We start from the raw sequence: 18,901 nt of genomic DNA on the forward strand, positions 1-18,901 counted from the left end.
CCCGTTTGGGGGGTCCCGACCCCTTCCCCCCCCCACGGTGCTGGCATTTTTTGGGGTCCCCAGGGCCCTTTTTGGGTTCCCCAGGCCCATTTTTGGGTCTGCTGGGGCCATTTTTGGTTATTTGGGCCCGTTTTTGGGTTCCCCAGATCCCATTTCTGGGTTCATGGCTCCGTTTTCGGGTTCCTTGGGGCCGTTTTCAGTTTTCAGGGCCCATTTTTGGGTTATTTGGAGCCCTTTTTAATTATTTGGAACCCCTTTTTGGGTACCGGGGCCCATTTTTGGGTTCCTTGGGGCCATTTTCAGCTCCTTGGGGGCTGGTTTGAGGTCCCCCAGCCCCGTTTTTTTGGGTTCCTTTGGGCCCTTTTTGGGTTTCTCAGGCCTATTTTGGGGTCCGCTGGGGCCATTTTTGGTTATTTGGGCCCATTTTGGGGTTCCCCAGATCCCATTTCTGGGTTCATGGCTCTGTTTTGGGGTTCCTTGGGGCCGTTTTCAGTTTTTGGGGCCCATTTTTGGGTTATTTGGAGCCCTTTTTAATTATTTGGAACCCATTTTTGGGTACCAGGGCCCATTTTTGGGTTCCTTGGGGCCATTTTTCCGTTCCCCAGGACCATTTTGGGGCAGCTTTGGTGCTTTTAGGGTCTTTCCCCCACACCCCCCTCCCCAAAACGCCGTCCCGCTTGGCTCCGGCTCCGACCCAAACACCCCAAAAGCAGCACCCAAGGGTGCCCTCCCCCCCCTCAGGGCCAGCATCCTGGGGTTGAAGCGTCCCCAAAAAACCCCCAAATCAACCCAAAACAGGGCCCGGGGACTCTGATAAGAGGGGCGAGAGAAATGCCAGGCATCTGGCACGGCACAGAGCCCTCCAAAACGGGGCAAAAAAAGCCCTTTTTGGGTATTTCCGCCCCGCTGGAGCGCGCCCTCCTCTTGCAGCCGGCGAAATCGCCGTGAACCCTCTCTGCTTTCACCGTTCCGGCTGCTTTTCACCCCAAATCTTCCTCGGGACGGCGCCGCCGCCTTCTCCCTCACCCCTTGAGGGGTCCCGGTGCGGCGCCGTTGCCCAAAATCCCCCAAATCCCCCCCAAATCTCCCCGGCGGTTCAACCATATGGCGAGCGGCGCCTCTCCGCCCCGTTGCCACAGCAGTTTTTTGGCAGAAAACCGCCGTTTTCTTCACCTTCCCGACTAATCCCCGGGGGGGGGGGGAGGCGGCACGAAGGCCTGTTTTAGAAGGAGGGGGAGGAAAACGGGTTGTTTTACCCCAAATCCTATTATTTTGGGGTCGGGGGGGGGGTGTGAAGCCCCCCACCCATGGGAGCGCCCCGCGGCGGTTGCGCCATCGGCGGGTGAGAAACGAAAGCTTCCGCCGGCGGCTTCCTCCTGGGGAGGGGCCCCCCCCCCCTTCCTAATTAACCACCCGAGCGTTAATTAGGAGCCTTTCCCCTCTGTGGGTGCCCTTTTTGTAAGCTGGGGGGGGGGGGCGCGGCCCCCCAAAACGCTGCCCCTAAGCTTGGGGGGGGGGGGAGGATCTTAGGCTGGGAGATTTGGGGTTGAATGTGGGGGTTTGGGCTCGGATTTGGGGCTGAATGTGTCAGGTTTGGGCTCGGAGATTTGGGGCCGAATGTGTCAGGTTTGGGTTCGGAGATTTGGGGCTGAATGTGTCAGGTTTGGGTTCGGAGATTTGGGGTTGAACGTGCGGAGTTTGGGCTCGTGGATTTGGGGTGAAACCACGGGGGTTTGGGCTCGGAGATCTGGGGTTGAACGTGTGGAGTTTGGGCTCGCGGATTTGGGGTCAGACCACGGGGGTTTGGGATCGCAGATTTGGGGCTGAATGTGGGGGTTTGGGATCGCAGATTTGGGGCTGAATGTGGGGGTTTGGGATCGCAGATTTGGGGCTGAATGCGTGGCGTTTGGGGTCAGAGATTTAGGGCTCAACGTGAGGGGTTTGTGCTTAGAGATTTGGGGCTGGACACGGCGGGTTTGGGCTCTAAGATTTGGGGCTGAACTTGGCGTTTTTGGCTCATGGCTTTGGACCTGAACGCAGGAGCTCGGGCTCAGAAATTTGGGGCCAAACACCAAGACTTTGGGCTTACAGATTTGGGGCCAAACTCAGTGGATCGGGCTCACAGATTTGGGGCCAAACACTTGGAATCTGACCTTCCTGATCCAACAAGCCCCTTGGCACCCAAACTCCCTGATTTTTCCCCCCCCCCTCTATTTTTTACCCCCCCATTTTGGCCCCGGATCCCCGTTTCCGGCTGCGCCCGGCCCCTTCCCACCCCAACCCTTGGCGCAAATCGGGGTGGGGGCACCCTAATGGGGTTGTGCCCTCCGTCCCCATCCCCCCGGGGGGGGGCACAACCGTCTCCTTTCCACCGGAACCGTGCCCCCCCCCCCCTTCGTCCCCTTCTCCGCCACCCCCCCGGGGAGCCCGAAACCGCGGCGCTTGCGTCAGGTATCGGGGGCGGCTCCCGACCCGCCCGGGGCGCGGCGCGGCTCGGCGCACCCGGACTTTGCTCCCCGTCCCCCCCCCTCCTCAAAATAAAAATCAAAAACGAAGGGGTTGGGGGGCAGCCAGCCCCTCTCCTCTTCCCCCCCTTCCCAAATTTTGGCCTCCCCGCAGCCGGCGCTGGGCCACGCGGACGGGAAGGGCGGCGGGAAGCCCACCATGCTGCGGGGGCGCGGTTCGGGACCCCCCCCCTCCGGCGACGAGCAGCCCCACGTGGGCAACTACCGGCTGCTGAAAACCATCGGCAAGGGCAACTTCGCCAAGGTCAAGCTGGCCCGCCACGTCCTGACCGGCAAGGAGGTGGGTGACACCGCCACCGGGCACGGGACGGGGTCGGGGAGCGAGTCCCGAGGGTGGCACCATGGGGACGGGGTCTTGGGGCTCACCCCAAGGGTGGCACCACAATGGGGATGGGCTCTGGGTGCTCACCCCAAGGGTGTCACCACAATGGGGATGGGCTCTGGGTGCTCACCCCAAGGGTGACACCGACACCGGGCACGGGACGGGGTCTGGGAGCGAGTCCTAAGGGTGGCACCATGGGAACGGCGTCCTGGGGCTCACCCCAAGGGTGGCACCATGGGGACGGGGTCTTGGTGCTTGTCCTAGGGGTGCTGGCACCATGGGGACAGGTCCCTGGTGCTCTCCCAGGGGGTGACACCCCATGGGGACGGGCTCTGGGTGCTCACCCCAAGGGTGACACCGCCACCGGGCACGGGACAGGGTCTGGGAGCGAGTCCCAAGGGTGGCACCATGGGGACGGGGTCTTGGGGCTCACCCCAAGGGTGGCACCATGGGGACGGGGTCTTGGTGCTCTCCCAGGGGGTGACACGCCATGGGGATGGGGTCTTGGTGCTCTCCCCAAGGGTGGCACCACAATGGGGACGGGCTCTGGGTGCTCACCCCAAGGGTGACACCACTGTGGGGACAGGGTCTTGGCGTTTGCCACATGGGTGACACCGTGGGGACAGGCTCTGGGTGCTCACCCCAAGGGTGACACCGGCACCGGGCACGGGACGGGGTCTGGGAGCGAGCCCCGAGGGTGGCACCATGGGGACGGGGTCCTGGGGCAAGTCCCAAGGGTGCCACCCTATGGGGACAGGCTCCTGGAGCTCTCCCGGGGGGTGACACCCCATGGGGACAGGCTCTGGGTGCTCACCCCAAGGGTGACACCGCCACCGGGCATGGGACGGGGTCTGGGAGCGAGTCCCGAGGGTGGCACCATGGGGACGGGGTCCTGGGGCTCACCCCAAGGGTGGCACCACAATGGGGACGGGCTCTGGGTGCTGACCCCAAGGGTGACCCCCATGGGGACGGGGTCTTGGTGCTTGTCCTAGGGGTGCTGGCACTGTGGGGACAGGCTCCTGGTGCTCTCCCAGGGGGTGACATCCAATGGGGACAGGCTCTGGGTGCTCACCCCAAGGGTGACACCGCCACCGGGCACGGGATGGGGTCTGGGAGCGAGTCCCAAGGGTGGCACCATGGGAACGGGGTCTTGGTGCTTGTCCTAGGGGTGCTGGCACCATGGGGACAGGTTCCTGGTGCTCACCCCAAGGGTGACACCCCATGAGGATGGGGTCTTGGTGCTCTCCCCAAGGGTGTCACCACAATGGGGACAGGCCCTGGGTGCTCACCCCAAGGGTGGCACCATGGGGACGGGGTCCTGGTGCTCTCCCAGGGGGTGACACCCCATGGGGACAGGCTCTGGGTGCTCACCCCAAGGGTGACACCGCCACCGGGCACGGGACGGGCTCTGGGAGCGAGTCCCAAGGGTGGCACCATGGGGACAGGCTCCTGGTGCTCACCCCAAGGGTGAACCCATGGGGACGGGGTCTGGGTGCTCACCCCAAGGGTGACACTCCCATGAGGATGGGGTCTTGGGGGTTGCCCCAAGGGTGGCACCACAATGGGGACAGGCTCTGGGTGCTCTCCCCAAGGGTGTCACCACAATGGGGACGGGCTCTGGGTGCGAGCCCCGAGGGTGGCACCATGGGGACGGGGTCCTGGTGCTCACCCCAAGGGTGGCACCACATGGGGACAGGCTCTGGGTGCGAGTCCCAAGGGTGACACCCCATGAGGATGGGGTCTTGGGGGTTGCCCCAAGGGTGACACCCCATGGGGACAGGCTCCTGGTGCTCTCCCGGGGGGTGACACCCCATGGGGACAGGCTCTGGGTGCTCACCCCAAGGGTGACACCGCCACCGGGCACGGGACGGGGTCTGGGAGCGAGTCCCAAGGGTGGCACCATGGGGACGGGGTCTTGGTGCTCACCCCAAGGGTGACACCGCCACCAGGCACGGGACAGGGTCTGGGAGCGAGTCCCAAGGGTGGCAACGCCGTGGGGACGGGGTCCTGGGGCTCACCTGGGGGGTGACACCCCATGGGGACAGGCTCCTGGTGCTCTCCCAGGGGGTGACACCCCATGGGGACAGGCTCTGGGTGCTCACCCCAAGGGTGACACCGCCACCGGGCACGGGACGGGCTCTGGGAGCGAGTCCCAAGGGTGGCACCATGGGGACGGTGTCCTGGGGCTCACCCCAAGGGTGGCACCACAATGGGGACGGGCTCTGGGTGCTCACCCCAAGGGTGACCCCATGGGGACGGGGTCCTGGGGCTCTCCCAGGGGGTGACACCCCATGGGGACAGGCTCCTGGAGCTCTCCCGGGGGGTGACACCCCATGGGGACAGGCTCTGGGTGCTCACCCTATGGGTGCCACCACCCTGGGGACAAGCTCCTGGTGCTCACACTATGGGTGCCACCACCCTGGGGACAAGCTCCTGGTGCTCACACTATGGGTGCCACCACCCTGGGGACAAGCTCCTGGTGCTCACCCTATGGGTGCCACCACCCTGGGGACAGACTCTTGGAGCTCATCCCATGGGGCCAGGCTCTTGTCCTCCCACTGCGAGCCCCACCGTGGCGTGGGGACACCCCGGGACTCCCCATCTGGGTGCCACCACGGGGTGGGGACAGCCTTGGGGACAATCCCGAGGTGGGGGCCAACCCCGTGGGGGCCAACCCCGTCCCTCACCCTTCTCCCCCCGTCCCCAAAGGTGGCCGTGAAAATCATCGACAAGACGCAGCTCAACTCCTCCAGCCTACAGAAGGTGAGCTCCCCCACCCTCAGCCACCACCATGTGTGTCCCCCCCACCCCAAATTGTCATTTGGGGCTGGGGGGGACACAAAAAAAGCGGTGTTTGACCCCCCCCCCCCCCCCCTTTCCCCGCAGCTCTTTCGGGAAGTGCGAATAATGAAGGTCCTGAACCACCCCAACATAGGTGAGCCCTCCCCCCCCCCCCTTGGTGACCTGAAGGGGGGCTTTGTGCGTCCCCCCTCTTTTTGGGGACGGGGTGGGGGGGCTGTAGCAGCGTGGGGGGGTCCCGGTTGCCCCCCCACCCCCCCCCCAGCCCCGCTCGGCCTCTTGCAGTGAAGCTTTTTGAGGTGATCGAGACGGAGAAGACGCTCTACCTCGTCATGGAGTACGCCAGCGGGGGTGAGACGGGGTTTGGGGACACGGGGACGGGGCTGGGGACAGGGCAGGGGGACACGGGGACAAGGATGGGGTTGGGGACGGGGCTGGGGACAGGGCAGAGGGACAAGGGGACAAGGCAGGGGGACAAGGATGGGGATGGGGACATGGGGACAGGGCAGGGGGACAAGGATGGGGACGAGGGGACAGGGTTTGGGGACGAGGGGACAGGGTTTGGGGACAAGGATGGGGATGGGGACACGGGGACAGGGCTGGGGACAAGGATGGGGATGGGGACACGGGGACAGGGCTGGGGGACAAGGGGACAAGGATGGGGACATGGGGACAGGGCAGGGGGACAAGGATGGGGATGGGGACATGGGGACAGGGCTGGGGACAAGGATGGGGACAGAGGGCAGAGGACGGGATGGGACAAGGGTAGGGGACAGGGAGATGGGGACGAGGATGGGGACAGGGAAGGGGACAAGAATTGGGATGGGGACAGGGACAAGGATGGGGGACAAGGGGACGGGGACAGGGCAGGGGGCTCAGACAAGGGGATGGGGGACGAGGATCGGGACAGGGACAGAGCAGGGGACAAGAATAGGGACAGGGGGCTGGGGACAGGGTCAGGGGATGGGGACAGGGACAAGGGACGGGGACAAGGCCACATCTCACCCCCCTCCCTCTCCCCCCAGGCGAGGTCTTCGACTACCTGGTGGCCCACGGCCGCATGAAGGAGAAGGAGGCCCGGGCCAAATTTCGACAGGTGGGGGAAGGACACCCCCTAAGGACCCCCGGGGGGGGGCCACGCACCCCCTGGGGACCTTTGGGGACCCCCCCGTGACACCCCCCCCTCTCCTGCAGATAGTGTCTGCCGTGCAGTACTGTCACCAGAAGTTCATTGTACATAGAGACCTGAAGGTGAGGAGCCCCGGGGGGGGGGGGGCTGTGTGTGGGGTGGGGGGGGGGGCTTCTTGTCACCTGGGACCCCCGGGAGCACCCCCAGCCCCCCTGTGGTGTTCCTCGGGTGTCCCCATAACCCTTCTGCCCCCCCCCCTTAAGGTCATGGTGACAGACCCCTGCCTGTCCCCAGCGCCAGGGTGGCACCCGGGGACCCCCAGGGGGGGCACACGGACGCCCCCAGGTCCTTTGGGGACACCCCTGGGTGCCCCAGAAACATTGGGGGGCCCTGGGTCAGCACCCAGACACCCCCAGGGACCTCAGGGACACCCCCAGGACCCTTGGGGACACCCCCAGAAACACCCAGGGACCCCAGGGCAGCACCCAGACACCCCCAGGTCCTTTGGGGACCCCCCCGAGACCCCTGTGACAGCACCCAGGGACCCCCAGCCCCCCTGAAAACACCCAGAGACCCCCCAGGGCCATGTCTGGGACCCCCAGGGCCACGTTTAGGACCCCCAGGATTACGTCTGGGACCCCCAGGGCCACGTTTAGGACCCCCAGGACCCTTGGGGACACCCCCAGAAACACCCAGGGACCCCAGGGCGGCACCCAGACACCCCCAGGTCCTTTGGGGACCCCCCCGAGACCCCTGTGACAGCACCCAGGGACCCCCAGGCCCCCTGGAAACACCCAGGGACCCCCCAGGGCCATGTCTGGGACCCCCAGGGCCACGTTTAGGACCCCCAGGATTACGTCTGGGACCCCCAGGGCCACGTTTAGGACCCCCAGGACCCTTGGGGACACCTCCAGGACCCTTGGGGACACCCCCAGAAACACCCAGGGACCCCAGGGCGGCACCCAGACACCCCCAGGTCCTTTGGGGACCCCCCCGAGACCCCTGTGACAGCACCCAGGGACCCCCAGGCCCCCTGGAAACACCCAGGGACCCCCCAGGGCCATGTCTGGGACCCCCAGGGCCGTATCTGAGACCCCCAGGGCCACGTTTAGGACCCCCAGGACCCTTGGGGACACCCCCAGAAACAGCCAGGGATCCCCAGGGCCATGTTTAGGACCCCCGGGGCCACGTCTGGGACCCCCAGGGCCATGTCTGGGACCCCCAGGGCTACGTTTAGGACCCCCAGGATCATGTCTGGGACCCTCAGGGCCACGTTCAGGACCCCCAGGATTACGTCTGGGACCCCCAGGATTACGTCTGGGACCCCCGGGGCCACATCTGGGACCCCCAGGGCCACATTTAGGACCCCCAGGGCTGCATTCAGATGCCCCAACCCCCCCCCAGCAGCCCCCAACCCCATTATTTCCCCCCCCCCCCCGGTGGCGCTGACCCCGGCTCCCCTCCGCAGGCCGAGAACCTGCTGCTGGACGCCGACATGAACATCAAAATCGCCGATTTTGGCTTCAGCAACGAATTCACCTTCGGGAACAAGCTCGACACCTTCTGCGGCTCCCCCCCCTACGCCGCCCCCGAACTTTTCCAGGGCAAAAAATACGACGGCCCCGAAGTCGACGTCTGGAGCCTGGGCGTCATCCTCTACACCCTGGTCAGCGGCTCCCTGCCCTTCGACGGGCAGAACCTCAAGGTAACGACCCCCCCAAATCGTTGGGGGGGCTTCTGGGGATGGTTTTGTCCCCCCCCCAGTTTCCTGACGGGTTTTGCCCCCTCCCCAGGAGCTGAGGGAGCGGGTGCTGCGGGGCAAGTACCGCATCCCCTTCTACATGTCGACCGACTGCGAGAACCTGCTGAAGAAGTTCCTCATCCTCAACCCCACCAAGCGGGGCACCCTGGAGGTGATTTGGGGGCGGGCACCCCCCCCGGAGACCCCCCCCGCGTTGTCCTGAGCAACCCCAGGCACCCCCAGCGTGTTGCTGGGCACCCCAAAGAGCCCCCAGCCACCCCCAGAATGGTTCTGGGCACCCCCAGCGTGCTCTTAGGGTACCTCCGGACACCCCCAGAGTGCTCCTGGGCACCCCAAAGACCCCCCCAGACACCCCCAGAATGGTTCTGGGCACCCCAAAGACCCCCCAGACACCCCCAGCATGGTTCTGGGCACCCCAAAGACCCCCCCAGACACCCCCAGAGTGCTCCTGGACACCCCAAAGACCCCCCCAGACACCCCCAGAGTGCTCCTGGACACCCCAAAGACCCCCCCAGACACCCCCAGCATGGTTCTGGGCACCCCAAAGAGCCCCCAGATGCCCCCAGAGTGCTCCTGGGCACCCCAAAGACCCCCCCAGACACCCCCAGCAACGGTTCTGGGCACCCCAAAGACCCCCCAGACACCCCCAGAATGGTTCTGGGTACCCCCAGTGTGCTCCTGGGGCAACCTTAGACACCCCAAAAACCCCCCAGACACCCCCAGCATGGTTCTGGGCACCCCAAAGACCCCCCCAGACACCCCCAGCATGGTTCTGGGTACCCCAAAGACCCCCCCCAGACACCCCCAGAGTGCTCCTGGACACCCCAAAGACCCCCAGAGAGCCCCAGTGTGCTCCTAGGGCACCCCTAGACAACCCCAGCTTGCTCCTGAATACCCCAAACCCCCCCCCAGGCCCCCCCAACATGGTTCTGGGCACCCCCAATGTACACCTGGGGCACCCCAAAAAGCTCCGGGCACCCTCGGGTCGCCCCTGGAGCATCCCTCGCCCTCCCCAAACACCCCTGCGTACCCCAGAGACCCCAAACATCACCCCCAGAGACCTCAGGCTGCCCCCTGGGACCCCAAACGTCACCCTAAAAACCCCTGACCCCCCCTTTTTGTCACCCCCCCACAGCAAATCATGAAAGACCGCTGGATGAACGTGGGCCACGAGGACGACGAGCTGAAACCCTACATGGAGCCCGTGCCAGACTACAAAGACCCCCGGAGGACAGGTGGGGCCTCGGGGGGGGGGGGATTTGAGGATTTGGGGGTGTCCCCAAAGCGCCCCCCAGGTCCCCTCACTGCCCCCTGGCTGTCCCCAGAGCTGATGGTGTCCATGGGGTACACGCGGGAGGAGATCCAGGAGTCGCTGGTGGGGCAGAAGTACAACGAGGTGATGGCCACCTACCTGCTGCTGGACCACAAGAGCTCAGAGGTGACTTGGGGACAGGAGGGGACACGGCTTGGGTTGGGGGGGGGGCGGAAATTGGGGACACAAAGCTTGGGGGGGGGGGCGGACGGGACAGTGGGGAGGAGCGGGGCCGCAAAGCGGGACAGACGGGGAGGAGAGGAAGGGACACACGGGGGGGGACACGGGGGTCACCGTCCTCCCCAGGGGGTGTCCCCACGTCACACCCTGTGCCTGTGACCCCCCCCGGCCATGTCGCCGTGTCCCCAGTGCCACCGTGTCCCTGTCCCCCGTGCCACCACATCCCCATCCCCTTGTGCCCCCAGCTGCGTCCCCACGCGTCCTCCACCCCCCGGCGTCCACCCTACCCCTCTGTACCCCCCCCCACCTTGTCCCCCATGCCCCCCCCGGTCCCCACGGTCCCCTCTGACCCCGTGTCCCCCCCCCAGCTGGACGACAGCCTGGCGCTGAAGCCGCGGGCGGCCCCGGACCTGGCCAACAGCTCAGCCCCCTCCCCAGCCCACAAGGTGCAGCGCAGCGTCTCCACCAACCCCAAACGCCGCGTCAGCGACCAGGGTAAGCCCTAAAGGTTGGGGGGGGCGACAAAAACAGCCCCCCCACAGCTTGGGGACATCCCTGGGGGGCGCAGGGAGGGGTTTTTGGGTGGTTGATAACATTTTTTTTTATTTTTTCCCCCCACAGCTGGTCTCTCTATCCCCACCTCGTCGTCCTACTCGAAGAAGACGCAGGCGGCCAACGCCGAAAACAAGCGGGGGGCGGACGAGGAGGGGGGGCGGCGAGCGGGCAGCACCGCCAAGGTGCCCCCCAGCCCCCTGCCCGGCCTCGAGAGAGCCAAGGGCACCCCCTCGCCCTCCACGGTCAGTATGGGGGGCGGGGGTGATGGGGGGGGGGGGGGGGTCCTGGGGGGGTTGGGGGGGCTGGGGAGCACGGTACGTGGGGATTTGGGGTGGGTTTGGGGGGCTGGGGGCCTGGCACCTGCGTTTTGGGGTGGATTTTGGGGACTGGGGGGGCTCGTCACCTGCGTTTTAGGGTGATTTTGGGGAGCTGGGGGGTCTGGCACCTGCGTTTTGGGGGGAGTTTGGGGAGCCAGGGGGTCTGGCACCTGCATTTTGGGGTGGGTTTGGGGACCTGGGGTGCCTAAGTCCCCCGTTTTGGGTGGGTTTGGGGTGCCAGAAGACCCGTTTCCCCTGTTTGGGGTCATTTTGGGGTGCCAGAACACCCCTTTCCCCTATTGTGGGGTAGTTTTGGGGTGCCAGAGCACCCCTTTCCTCTATTTTGGGGTCATTTTGGGGTGCCAGAGCACCCATTTCTTCTATTTTGGGATCATTTTGGGGTGTCAGAACACCCCTTTCCTCTATTTTGGGCTAGTTTTGGGGTACCACAGCACCCCTTTCCTCTATTTTGGGGTCGTTTTAGGGTGCCAGAGCACCCATTTGTTCTATTTTAGGCTGATTTTGGGGTGGCAGAACACCCCTTTCCTCTATTTTTGGGTGGTTTTGGGGTGCCAGAAGCCCCGTTTCCCCTGTTTGGGGTCATTTTGGGGTGTCACAACACCCCTTTCCTCTGTTTTGGGGTGTCAAAACCCTTTTCTCTATTTTGGGGTCATTTTAGGGTGATTTTGGGGTGCCAGAACACCCCTTTCCCCTATTTTGGGATCATTTTGGGGTCCCACAGCCCCCCTTCCCTCCATTTCAGCCTATTTTGGCCCCCTGAACCCCCTCCCCGAGCCAACCTCGGGGGGTACCAGGACCCCCCCTGACCCCCCCCTGATTTTGGGGTGGCCGTGGGGCTCCTGCCCCTGTGCCCCCCCCCCCAAAAAACATCCCCCCCACCCCACAGAACAGCGTCCTCTCCACCGGCACCACGCGCAGCCGGAACTCCCCCCTGCTCGACCGCGCCAGCCTGGGCCAGAGCTCGCTGCAGAACGGCAAAGACAGGTGGGGGCCCCCAAAAATCCCCCCCCCAGCACCCCAAATCCCCCCCCCCAGCACCCCCCGCACCCCCTAACTGCCTTCTAACCACCCCCCGCACCCCCTAACCGCCCCCCTAACCGCCCCCCCCCGCCTGCCCCCCCTGCTTTTCTCTCCTTAGCCTGCCCGCCCCGGGCTGCAGACCCTCGCCCGCCGCCCCCCCGGCTCCGGGGGCCCCCCCACGGCCCCGGCAGCACCCGAAACCCGCCGCGGCCCCCGCCGATGCCAACTGCGAGGGGCCCCGACCCAGGCAAGGCTGCGCCCCCCCCCCCTCAATTCAGCCCCCACGCCTGGGGGGTGGGAGAAAAGTTGGGGGGGGTCCCCTTGCCCCCCCCCCGCCCCTCCCAGCTGGGGATGGGGGAGATTTGGGGCCCTGTGGGGGCACCCCCAGGGTGCTGGGGAGGGGTGATGTGGGGTGGGGGTGACCCTGGTGGGTGTCGTCCCCCCCCCCCCCCCAGGGTGTTGTGGGGTGGTGGGGGGCACCCGGTGGCCCCCACTGGGTCCTCAGGGTGGTGGGGGGTGACGAGGGACACTGAGAGGTCCCTCGGGTGCCATTGGGTGACCCCCTGCATGTCCCCTGGGTGCTGGCAGGTCCCTTGGGTGCCATTGGGTGACCCCCTGCATGTCCCCTGGGTGCTGGCAGGTCCCTTGGGTGCCATTGGGTGACCCCCCCTGCATGTCCCCTGGGTGCCATTTGGGTGCTGGTGACCCCCTGCATGTCCCTTGGGTGCCATTGGGGTGTTGGTGGCCATCTGCAGGTCCCTTGGGTGCTCTCATGGGGTGCCAGCAACCCCCACCCACCCCTAGGGTCCCACAGGGTGCTGGTGGCCCTGGCGGGTCCCTAGGGGTGGCATCGGTCACCCCGGGGCAATGATGGGTGATGGGGAGACCCCAGCAGGTCCCTTGGGTGCCCCGGGTCACCCTGCAGTCCCCAGGGTAACGGTGGGTGATGGGGGGACCCCAGCAGGTCCCTTGGGTGCCACAGGTCCCTTGGGTGCCTTGGGTCACTCTGCAGTCCCCAGGGTGATGGGGGGGACCCCAGTAGGTCCCTTGGGTGCCCTGGGTCACCCTGCAGTCCCCAGGGTGATAGTGGGTGATGGGGGGACCCCAGCAGGTCCCTTGGGTGCCCCGGGTCACCCTGCAGTCCCCAGGGTGATGAGGGGACCCTGGCAGGTCCCTTGGGTGCCACAGGTCCCCAAGGTGCCCCGGGTCACCCTGCAGCCCCCAGGGTGATGGGGAGACCCCAGTAGCTCCCTTGGGTGCCCCAGGTCACCCTGGAGACCCCAGCAGGTCCCTTGGGTGCCCCAGCTCACCCTGCAGCCCCCATGGTGATGGGTGGACCCTGGCAGGTCCCTTGGGTGCCCCAGGTCACCCTGCAGTCCCCAGGGTGATGGGGAGACCCCAGCAGGTCCCTTGGGTGCCCCAGCTCACCCTGCAGCCCCCAGGGTGATGGGTGGACCCTGGCAGGTCCCTTGGGTGCCACAGGTCCCCAAGGTGCCCCGGGTCACCCTGCAGCCCCCATGGTGATGGGTGGACCCTGGCAGGTCCCTTGGGTGCCCCAGCTCACCCTGCAGCCCCCATGGTGATGGGGTGGACCCCGGCATCTCCCTTGGGTGCCCCAGCTCACCCCCCACGACCCCTTAAGAACCCACCTGAACCATCTCCAGCTTCCACCACCTCAACTAACATGGTCCTACCACCCCCCCCATCCCCCCCCTTTATTTTTTTTTTTTCCTTTTTCCTTTTTTTTCCCTTTTTTCCCCCCAAAAACAGCGCGGCGCCCGGCGCGGGTGCCGGTGGCGTCGCCGTCGGCTCACAACATCAGCCAGGGGCTGTGCGAGAGGCCCAGTTTCCCCCGGGGGGTGTCGAGCCGCAGCACCTTCCACGCCGGGCAACTGCGGCAGGCTCGGGACCAGCCCCCCCTGCCCTACGCCGTGCCCCCCCCCCCCGGCCTCCCCCCTCGGGCGCCAGCCAGGGTCGCCGCGGCCCCTCCGCCAGCCTCTTCAGCAAGTTCACCTCCAAGTTCGTCCGCAGGTGAGCCCCCCCCCCCGAAAAAAAAAAAAAAACACCCTTTTTATTATTTTTATTTATTTTCCTCTTTTTTTTTTAAATTTATTTTAATTTTTTCCCCCTCCCCAGCCCCAAAATCGGGGTGTCTGCGTCCTCCTGTGTGGCCCCACAGCGCTGCCTCGGGATCCTCTGTGTCCCCCCCCCCGCTGTGACCCCCCCCCCCCTTTCCACCCTTTGTCTCTTCCTGCCCCCCCCCCCCCCCCACCAAAAAAAAAAAAAGCCTCTTTATTTTTTTTATTTATTTTTTATTTTTTTTATTTTTATTATTTATTTTTTAATTAATTAATTTATTTTATTTATTTTTTATTTTTTTATTTTATTTATTTTATATTTTTTTAAATTTTTTTTTTTAATATTTTTTTAATTTTTTTTTATTTTTTTCCCCCTCCCCAGCCCCCAAAAATCGGGGTGTCTGCCTCCTCCTGTGTGGCCCCACAGCGCTGCCTCGGGATCCTCCGTGTCCCCCTTTGTGTCCCCCCCCCCTTTGTCCCTTTGCCCCCCCCCCCATCCCCTTCTGTGTCCCCCTTCTGTGTTGTCCCCCCCTCGTCCCTTTTGGGGCTCTTCCACTTCCTTCTGTGCCCCCCCCCCCACCCTCATCCCTTTTGGGGCCCCCCCATCCCTTTTTATGTCCCCCTTCTGTGTCCCCCCCCCACAGGGCTCCTCAGGTGCCCCCCCCAGTCCCTTCCTGCCCCCCCCCCGTGCCCTCCTAGGGCTCTCCCTGTCCCCTCAGTGTCCTTTGTCCCCCCCCTCACCCCATTGTCCCGTGCCCCCCCCTCCCCTCTGTGTGCTGCCACCGGTGCAAGCGCCGCAGGGCTTTGGGGGGGGGGGGGGCACAGCATTATTTGGGGGGGGGGCTCCTGCTTCTCCCCCCTCCCCAGGATCCTCCCTCCGAGCCCATCCCCGCTTGGGGGTCCCATGGTTTAAAGGGGGGGGGGCGAGGGGGGGGGGCAGCAGACATACACCCGGCCCCCCCCCACATCCAGGGGTCCTGGGGGGGGGGGAGGGGGCTGCGCCGCCCTGTGCCCCCCCCCTCCCAACGCCGCCCTTCTCTTCTGTTTGTCTTTGTAGAAATCTGTCTTTCAGGTTTGCCAGAAGGTAGGCGCCGCAGCCCCCCCCCCCCGGCCCCCCCCCCTTTTATCCCCCTGCCCCCTTTTCCCAGACCCCCCCCCCCTTAAAAAAAAAAAAAAACCCTCGGCGCTGCACGGCCCCTGCATGGCCCCCCCCCCCCCCCCCGCTGGCTGCCTGTCCCCGTGTCCCCCTGTCCCCGTGCTGTCTGTCCGCCTGGGTTTCGCCGTGGGGGGGTTACAGGGGGGCTGCGTGCCCCCCCCCCCCGTGCCCATTGTCCCCCCCCCCCGCTGACCTCTGCCCCTTCTGTTTCTCGAGGAACCCGCACGAGCCCGAGAGCAAGGAGCGCGTGGAGACGCTGCGGTGAGCACGGGGAGGGGGCTGGCACCCGTGGGGGGGGTGGGGGGGGGCTGTGACACCCGCAGGGACCCCCCCACGAAACGCTCGGGACCCCCACCCCATCCCCGTGGTGGCTGTGGGGTTGTGGTCCCCCCCCCCCCCATCCCCTGCAGCACCCCAGTGCTCTCCCCGGGGGTCCTGTCCCCCCAGTAACCCCCCCTCCCTCCCCCCCCCCCCCCAGTAACTCCCTTTCCATTTACACCCCCCCAGTAACCCCCTCCCCTCTCCCATTCCCCTCCCGGTAACCCCCTCCTATCTCCCATTCCCCTCCCAGTAATCCCAGTAACCCCCCTCACCTCTTCCCCAGTAATGCCCCTGCTCTCTCCCCATTCCCTCTCCCAGTAGCTTCTTGCCCAGTAACCCCCCCTTCCCTGCCCCATAATCCCAGTAACCCCTCCCAGTAACCCCTGTGTCCCCCCCCAGTAACCCCTATCCCTGCCCTCTCCCATTCCCCTCCCATGAAACCCCTTTTCCTATTCCCCTCCCAGTAGCCTCTTTTCCAGTAACCCCCTTCCCTCCCCAGTAATCCCAGTAACCCCCTTGTCCCCCAACAACTGCCCAGTAATCCCAGTAATCCCCTCCCAGTAACCCCCTCACCTCTTCCCCAGTAATGCCCCTGCCCTCTCCCTATTCCCTCTCCCAGCAGCTTCCCTCCCAGTAACCCCCCAGTAATCCCAGTAACCCCCTCCCAGTAACCCCCTCTCCTGCTTCCCTCCCAGTAACCCCCATCCCTTCCCTTTCCCATTCCCCTCCCAGTAACCCCCATCCCTTCCCTTTCCCATTCCCCTCCCAGTAACCCCCCAGTAATCCCAGTAACCCCCTCTCCTGCTTCCCTCCCAGTAACCCCCATCCCTTCCCTTTCCCATTCCCTCTCCCAGCACCTTCCCTCCCAGTAATCCCAGTAACCCCCCCATTAACTCCCCCTATCCCCCCCCGCAGACCGCCGGTGGGCGTGGACAAAGATCGCGAGGACCTCGGCGGCGGTGGCGGCGGCGGCGTCGTCGTGGGCAGCGTCAGCGGCGGCGGCGGTGGGGGCGGCGGTCGCGAGGCCAAACCGCGCTCGCTGCGCTTCACGTGGAGCATGAAGACGACGAGCGCCTTGGAGCCGGGCGAGATGATGCGGGAGATCCGCAAGGTGCTGGACGCCAACAGCTGCCGCTGCGAGCTGCAGGAGCGTTTCGTGCTGCTCTGCGCCCACGGCGCCCCCGGCCACGATTCCTTCGTGCAGTGGGAGATGGAGGTGTGCAAGCTGCCGCGCCTCTCGCTCAACGGCGTCCGCTTCAAGCGCATCGCCGGCACCTCCATGGCCTTCAAGAACATTGCCTCCAAGGTGGCCAACGAGCTCAAGCTCTGAGCGCGTGTCCCCCCCCCCCCGCCGCCCTCCCCCTGCGCCCCCTGCCCACCGCACACCCCCTGGGGGGGCTTCTCCTCAAATCGGGGGGCGCTGACTGGGACTTGTTGGACTCCCCCCGTCCCGTCCCGGTCCTGGTCCCGGTTCCGGTCCTGGTCTTGTTCACCAGGAGCCGGCGGGGGCGGTGTTGGGATGGGAGCGGAGCGGTTGTAGGGGTGCCCCCCCCCCCCACCCCCAGCCCCAGGACCTGTGGGGGCGGCCCTAAAGGAGTTGGGGATGGCCCTAAAAGGAGCCGGGGGTGGCCCCAAAGGAGCCGGGGGCGGCCCTAAAGGAGTTGGGGGTGGCCCCAAAGGAGGTGGGGATGGCCCTAAAAGGAGTTGGGGGCAGCCCTAAAGGAGCCGGGGGCGGCCGTGGCCCTAAAAGGAGCTGGGGTTGGCCCTAAAAGGAGCTGGGGCCGGCCCCGAAGGGAGCTGGGGGCGGTCCTAAAAGGAGCTGGGGGCGGCCCTAAAGGAGCTGGGGGCGGCCCCTAAAGGAGCTGGGGGCGGCCCTAAAGGAGCTGGGGGCGGCCCCAAAGAGAGCTGGGGGCGGCCCCAAAGAGAGCTGGGGGCGGCCCCAAAGAGAGCTGGGGGCGGCCCTAAAGGAGTTGGGGTTGGCCCTAAAAGGAGCTGGGGGCGGCCCCAAAGAGAGCTGGGGGCGGCCCCAAAGAGAGCTGGGGGCGGCCCCAAAGAGAGCTGGGGGCGGCCCCAAAGGGAGTTGGGGGCGGCCCTAAAGGAGCTGGGGGGGCACCCCAGACTTGTGGGGTCGACCCCGGAGCTGTGGGGACAAAGTGGGGCCTGCAGGGAGCTGGGGGTGGCCCCAAAATGTCTGGGGTCAGGGGGCTGGCCCCAAAAGCTGCAGGGTTAATCCAGGACCCCCCCCCCCAGGGATGTGGGGTCGGTCCCAGGGCCCTGTGGGGTCACCCCTGGACCTGCAGGGACCCGGGGACGGCCCCAAAACCTCTGGGGCTGTCTCTAGGGACAGGGGGGGGATGTCCCCAGGTCTTGTAGGGTCAAGGTGGCCCCAAAAGCTCTGGGGACAGGGATGTCCCCAAGACCTTTGGGGTCAGGCCGGGACCTGCGGGGCCATCCCAGAGCCTTATGGGGACGCCCTGGGTGTCCCCAGGTCCCCAAGGGACACGGGGTGGCCTTGGGGTGGCCTTCCCGTCCCCACGGGGACATTTTGGGGCCTTTCCATCCTTATGGGACGCGGAGCCTTATGGGGACAGGGGGACAGCGCGGGGGGGCCCGGGCCTTATGGGGTGGGGGGTCCCGGAGCCTTTTGGGGACACCCCGGGGGGGTACGCCCCGTGGTGGCACCCTGTGGCCTTATGGGGACACCCCGTGGCCTTGGGGGGGGGCACCGGGACGCCCCCTGGGGACCCCCCGTGGCCTTGGGGGGGTCGTGGGGGTGTCCCTGTGTGTCCCCCCCCCCCCCAGGGCCACGAGGGGGACCCGGAGCCGTCCCCGCGCCCCCGCCCCTCACTCAGGAAGGGCCCCGCTGCGGGGGGGGGGGCTCTGCTGCTGCCGGGGGCGGTTCCCCCCCCCCTTCTCCTCAGCCCCCCCCCCCGGGGGGGGGTCGCCCCCCCCCTTGACCTGCTGAACCCCCCCTCCCCCCCCAGAAGGGGGCGGGGCGGCACCCGGGGGGGGGCACCCCGGGGTGCTGCTGCCTGGGGAGGGGTTTTTTTTGGGGGGGGGGGGGGGGGGGGTGTTGGGGGGAGGCTGCAGCACCGCCGGCCCCCCCACGCCCCCCCCCGGCCGGCGCTCGCTGTCGATTTTCCAGGTTCTAGATTAAAATCTTTCCACAAAGAGCCGCTGCCTCCGCACCAGTGCTCCCAGTATAAACCAGTATCACCCCCAGCACCCTCCCAGTATAGCCCAGTGCTCCCAGTTCCCCCCCCCCCCCCGCCACTGCACGCAGCCTCTCTAGTAAAATACCTTTATTGCAAACGTGGCCGGACACCCCCGCCCCCCCCCATTTACCCCCCTCCCACCCCCATTTCCCCCCCCTCCCAGCCCCCCCCACCCCCCCGGGCCGCCTC

The 18,901-nt window shown here is 66.0% G+C and overlaps 1 protein-coding gene across 1 annotated transcript; it reads left to right on the forward strand.

Moving 5' to 3' along the window:
- The first annotated feature begins 2,621 nt into the window (after positions 1 to 2,621).
- On the forward strand, positions 2,622 to 17,228 carry MARK2 (microtubule affinity regulating kinase 2). Its single transcript, XM_082786001.1, is given in 18 exon segments — positions 2,622 to 2,805; positions 5,557 to 5,610; positions 5,734 to 5,782; positions 5,932 to 5,997; positions 6,672 to 6,742; positions 6,841 to 6,897; positions 8,244 to 8,480; positions 8,569 to 8,688; positions 9,673 to 9,772; positions 9,863 to 9,975; positions 10,398 to 10,524; positions 10,651 to 10,826; positions 11,809 to 11,906; positions 13,713 to 13,719; positions 13,721 to 13,891; positions 13,894 to 13,973; positions 15,393 to 15,437; positions 16,413 to 17,228. Coding segments are annotated over 18 exon segments (2,127 nt in total). The 5' UTR covers positions 2,622 to 2,664; the 3' UTR covers positions 16,828 to 17,228.
- Positions 17,229 to 18,901: the final 1,673 nt, after the last annotated feature.

Source organism: Aythya marila (genome assembly GCF_965140915.1).
Source record: "Aythya marila genome assembly, contig: HAP1_HAP1_SCAFFOLD_28, whole genome shotgun sequence".
Taxonomy (NCBI): Eukaryota; Metazoa; Chordata; class Aves; order Anseriformes; family Anatidae; genus Aythya; species Aythya marila.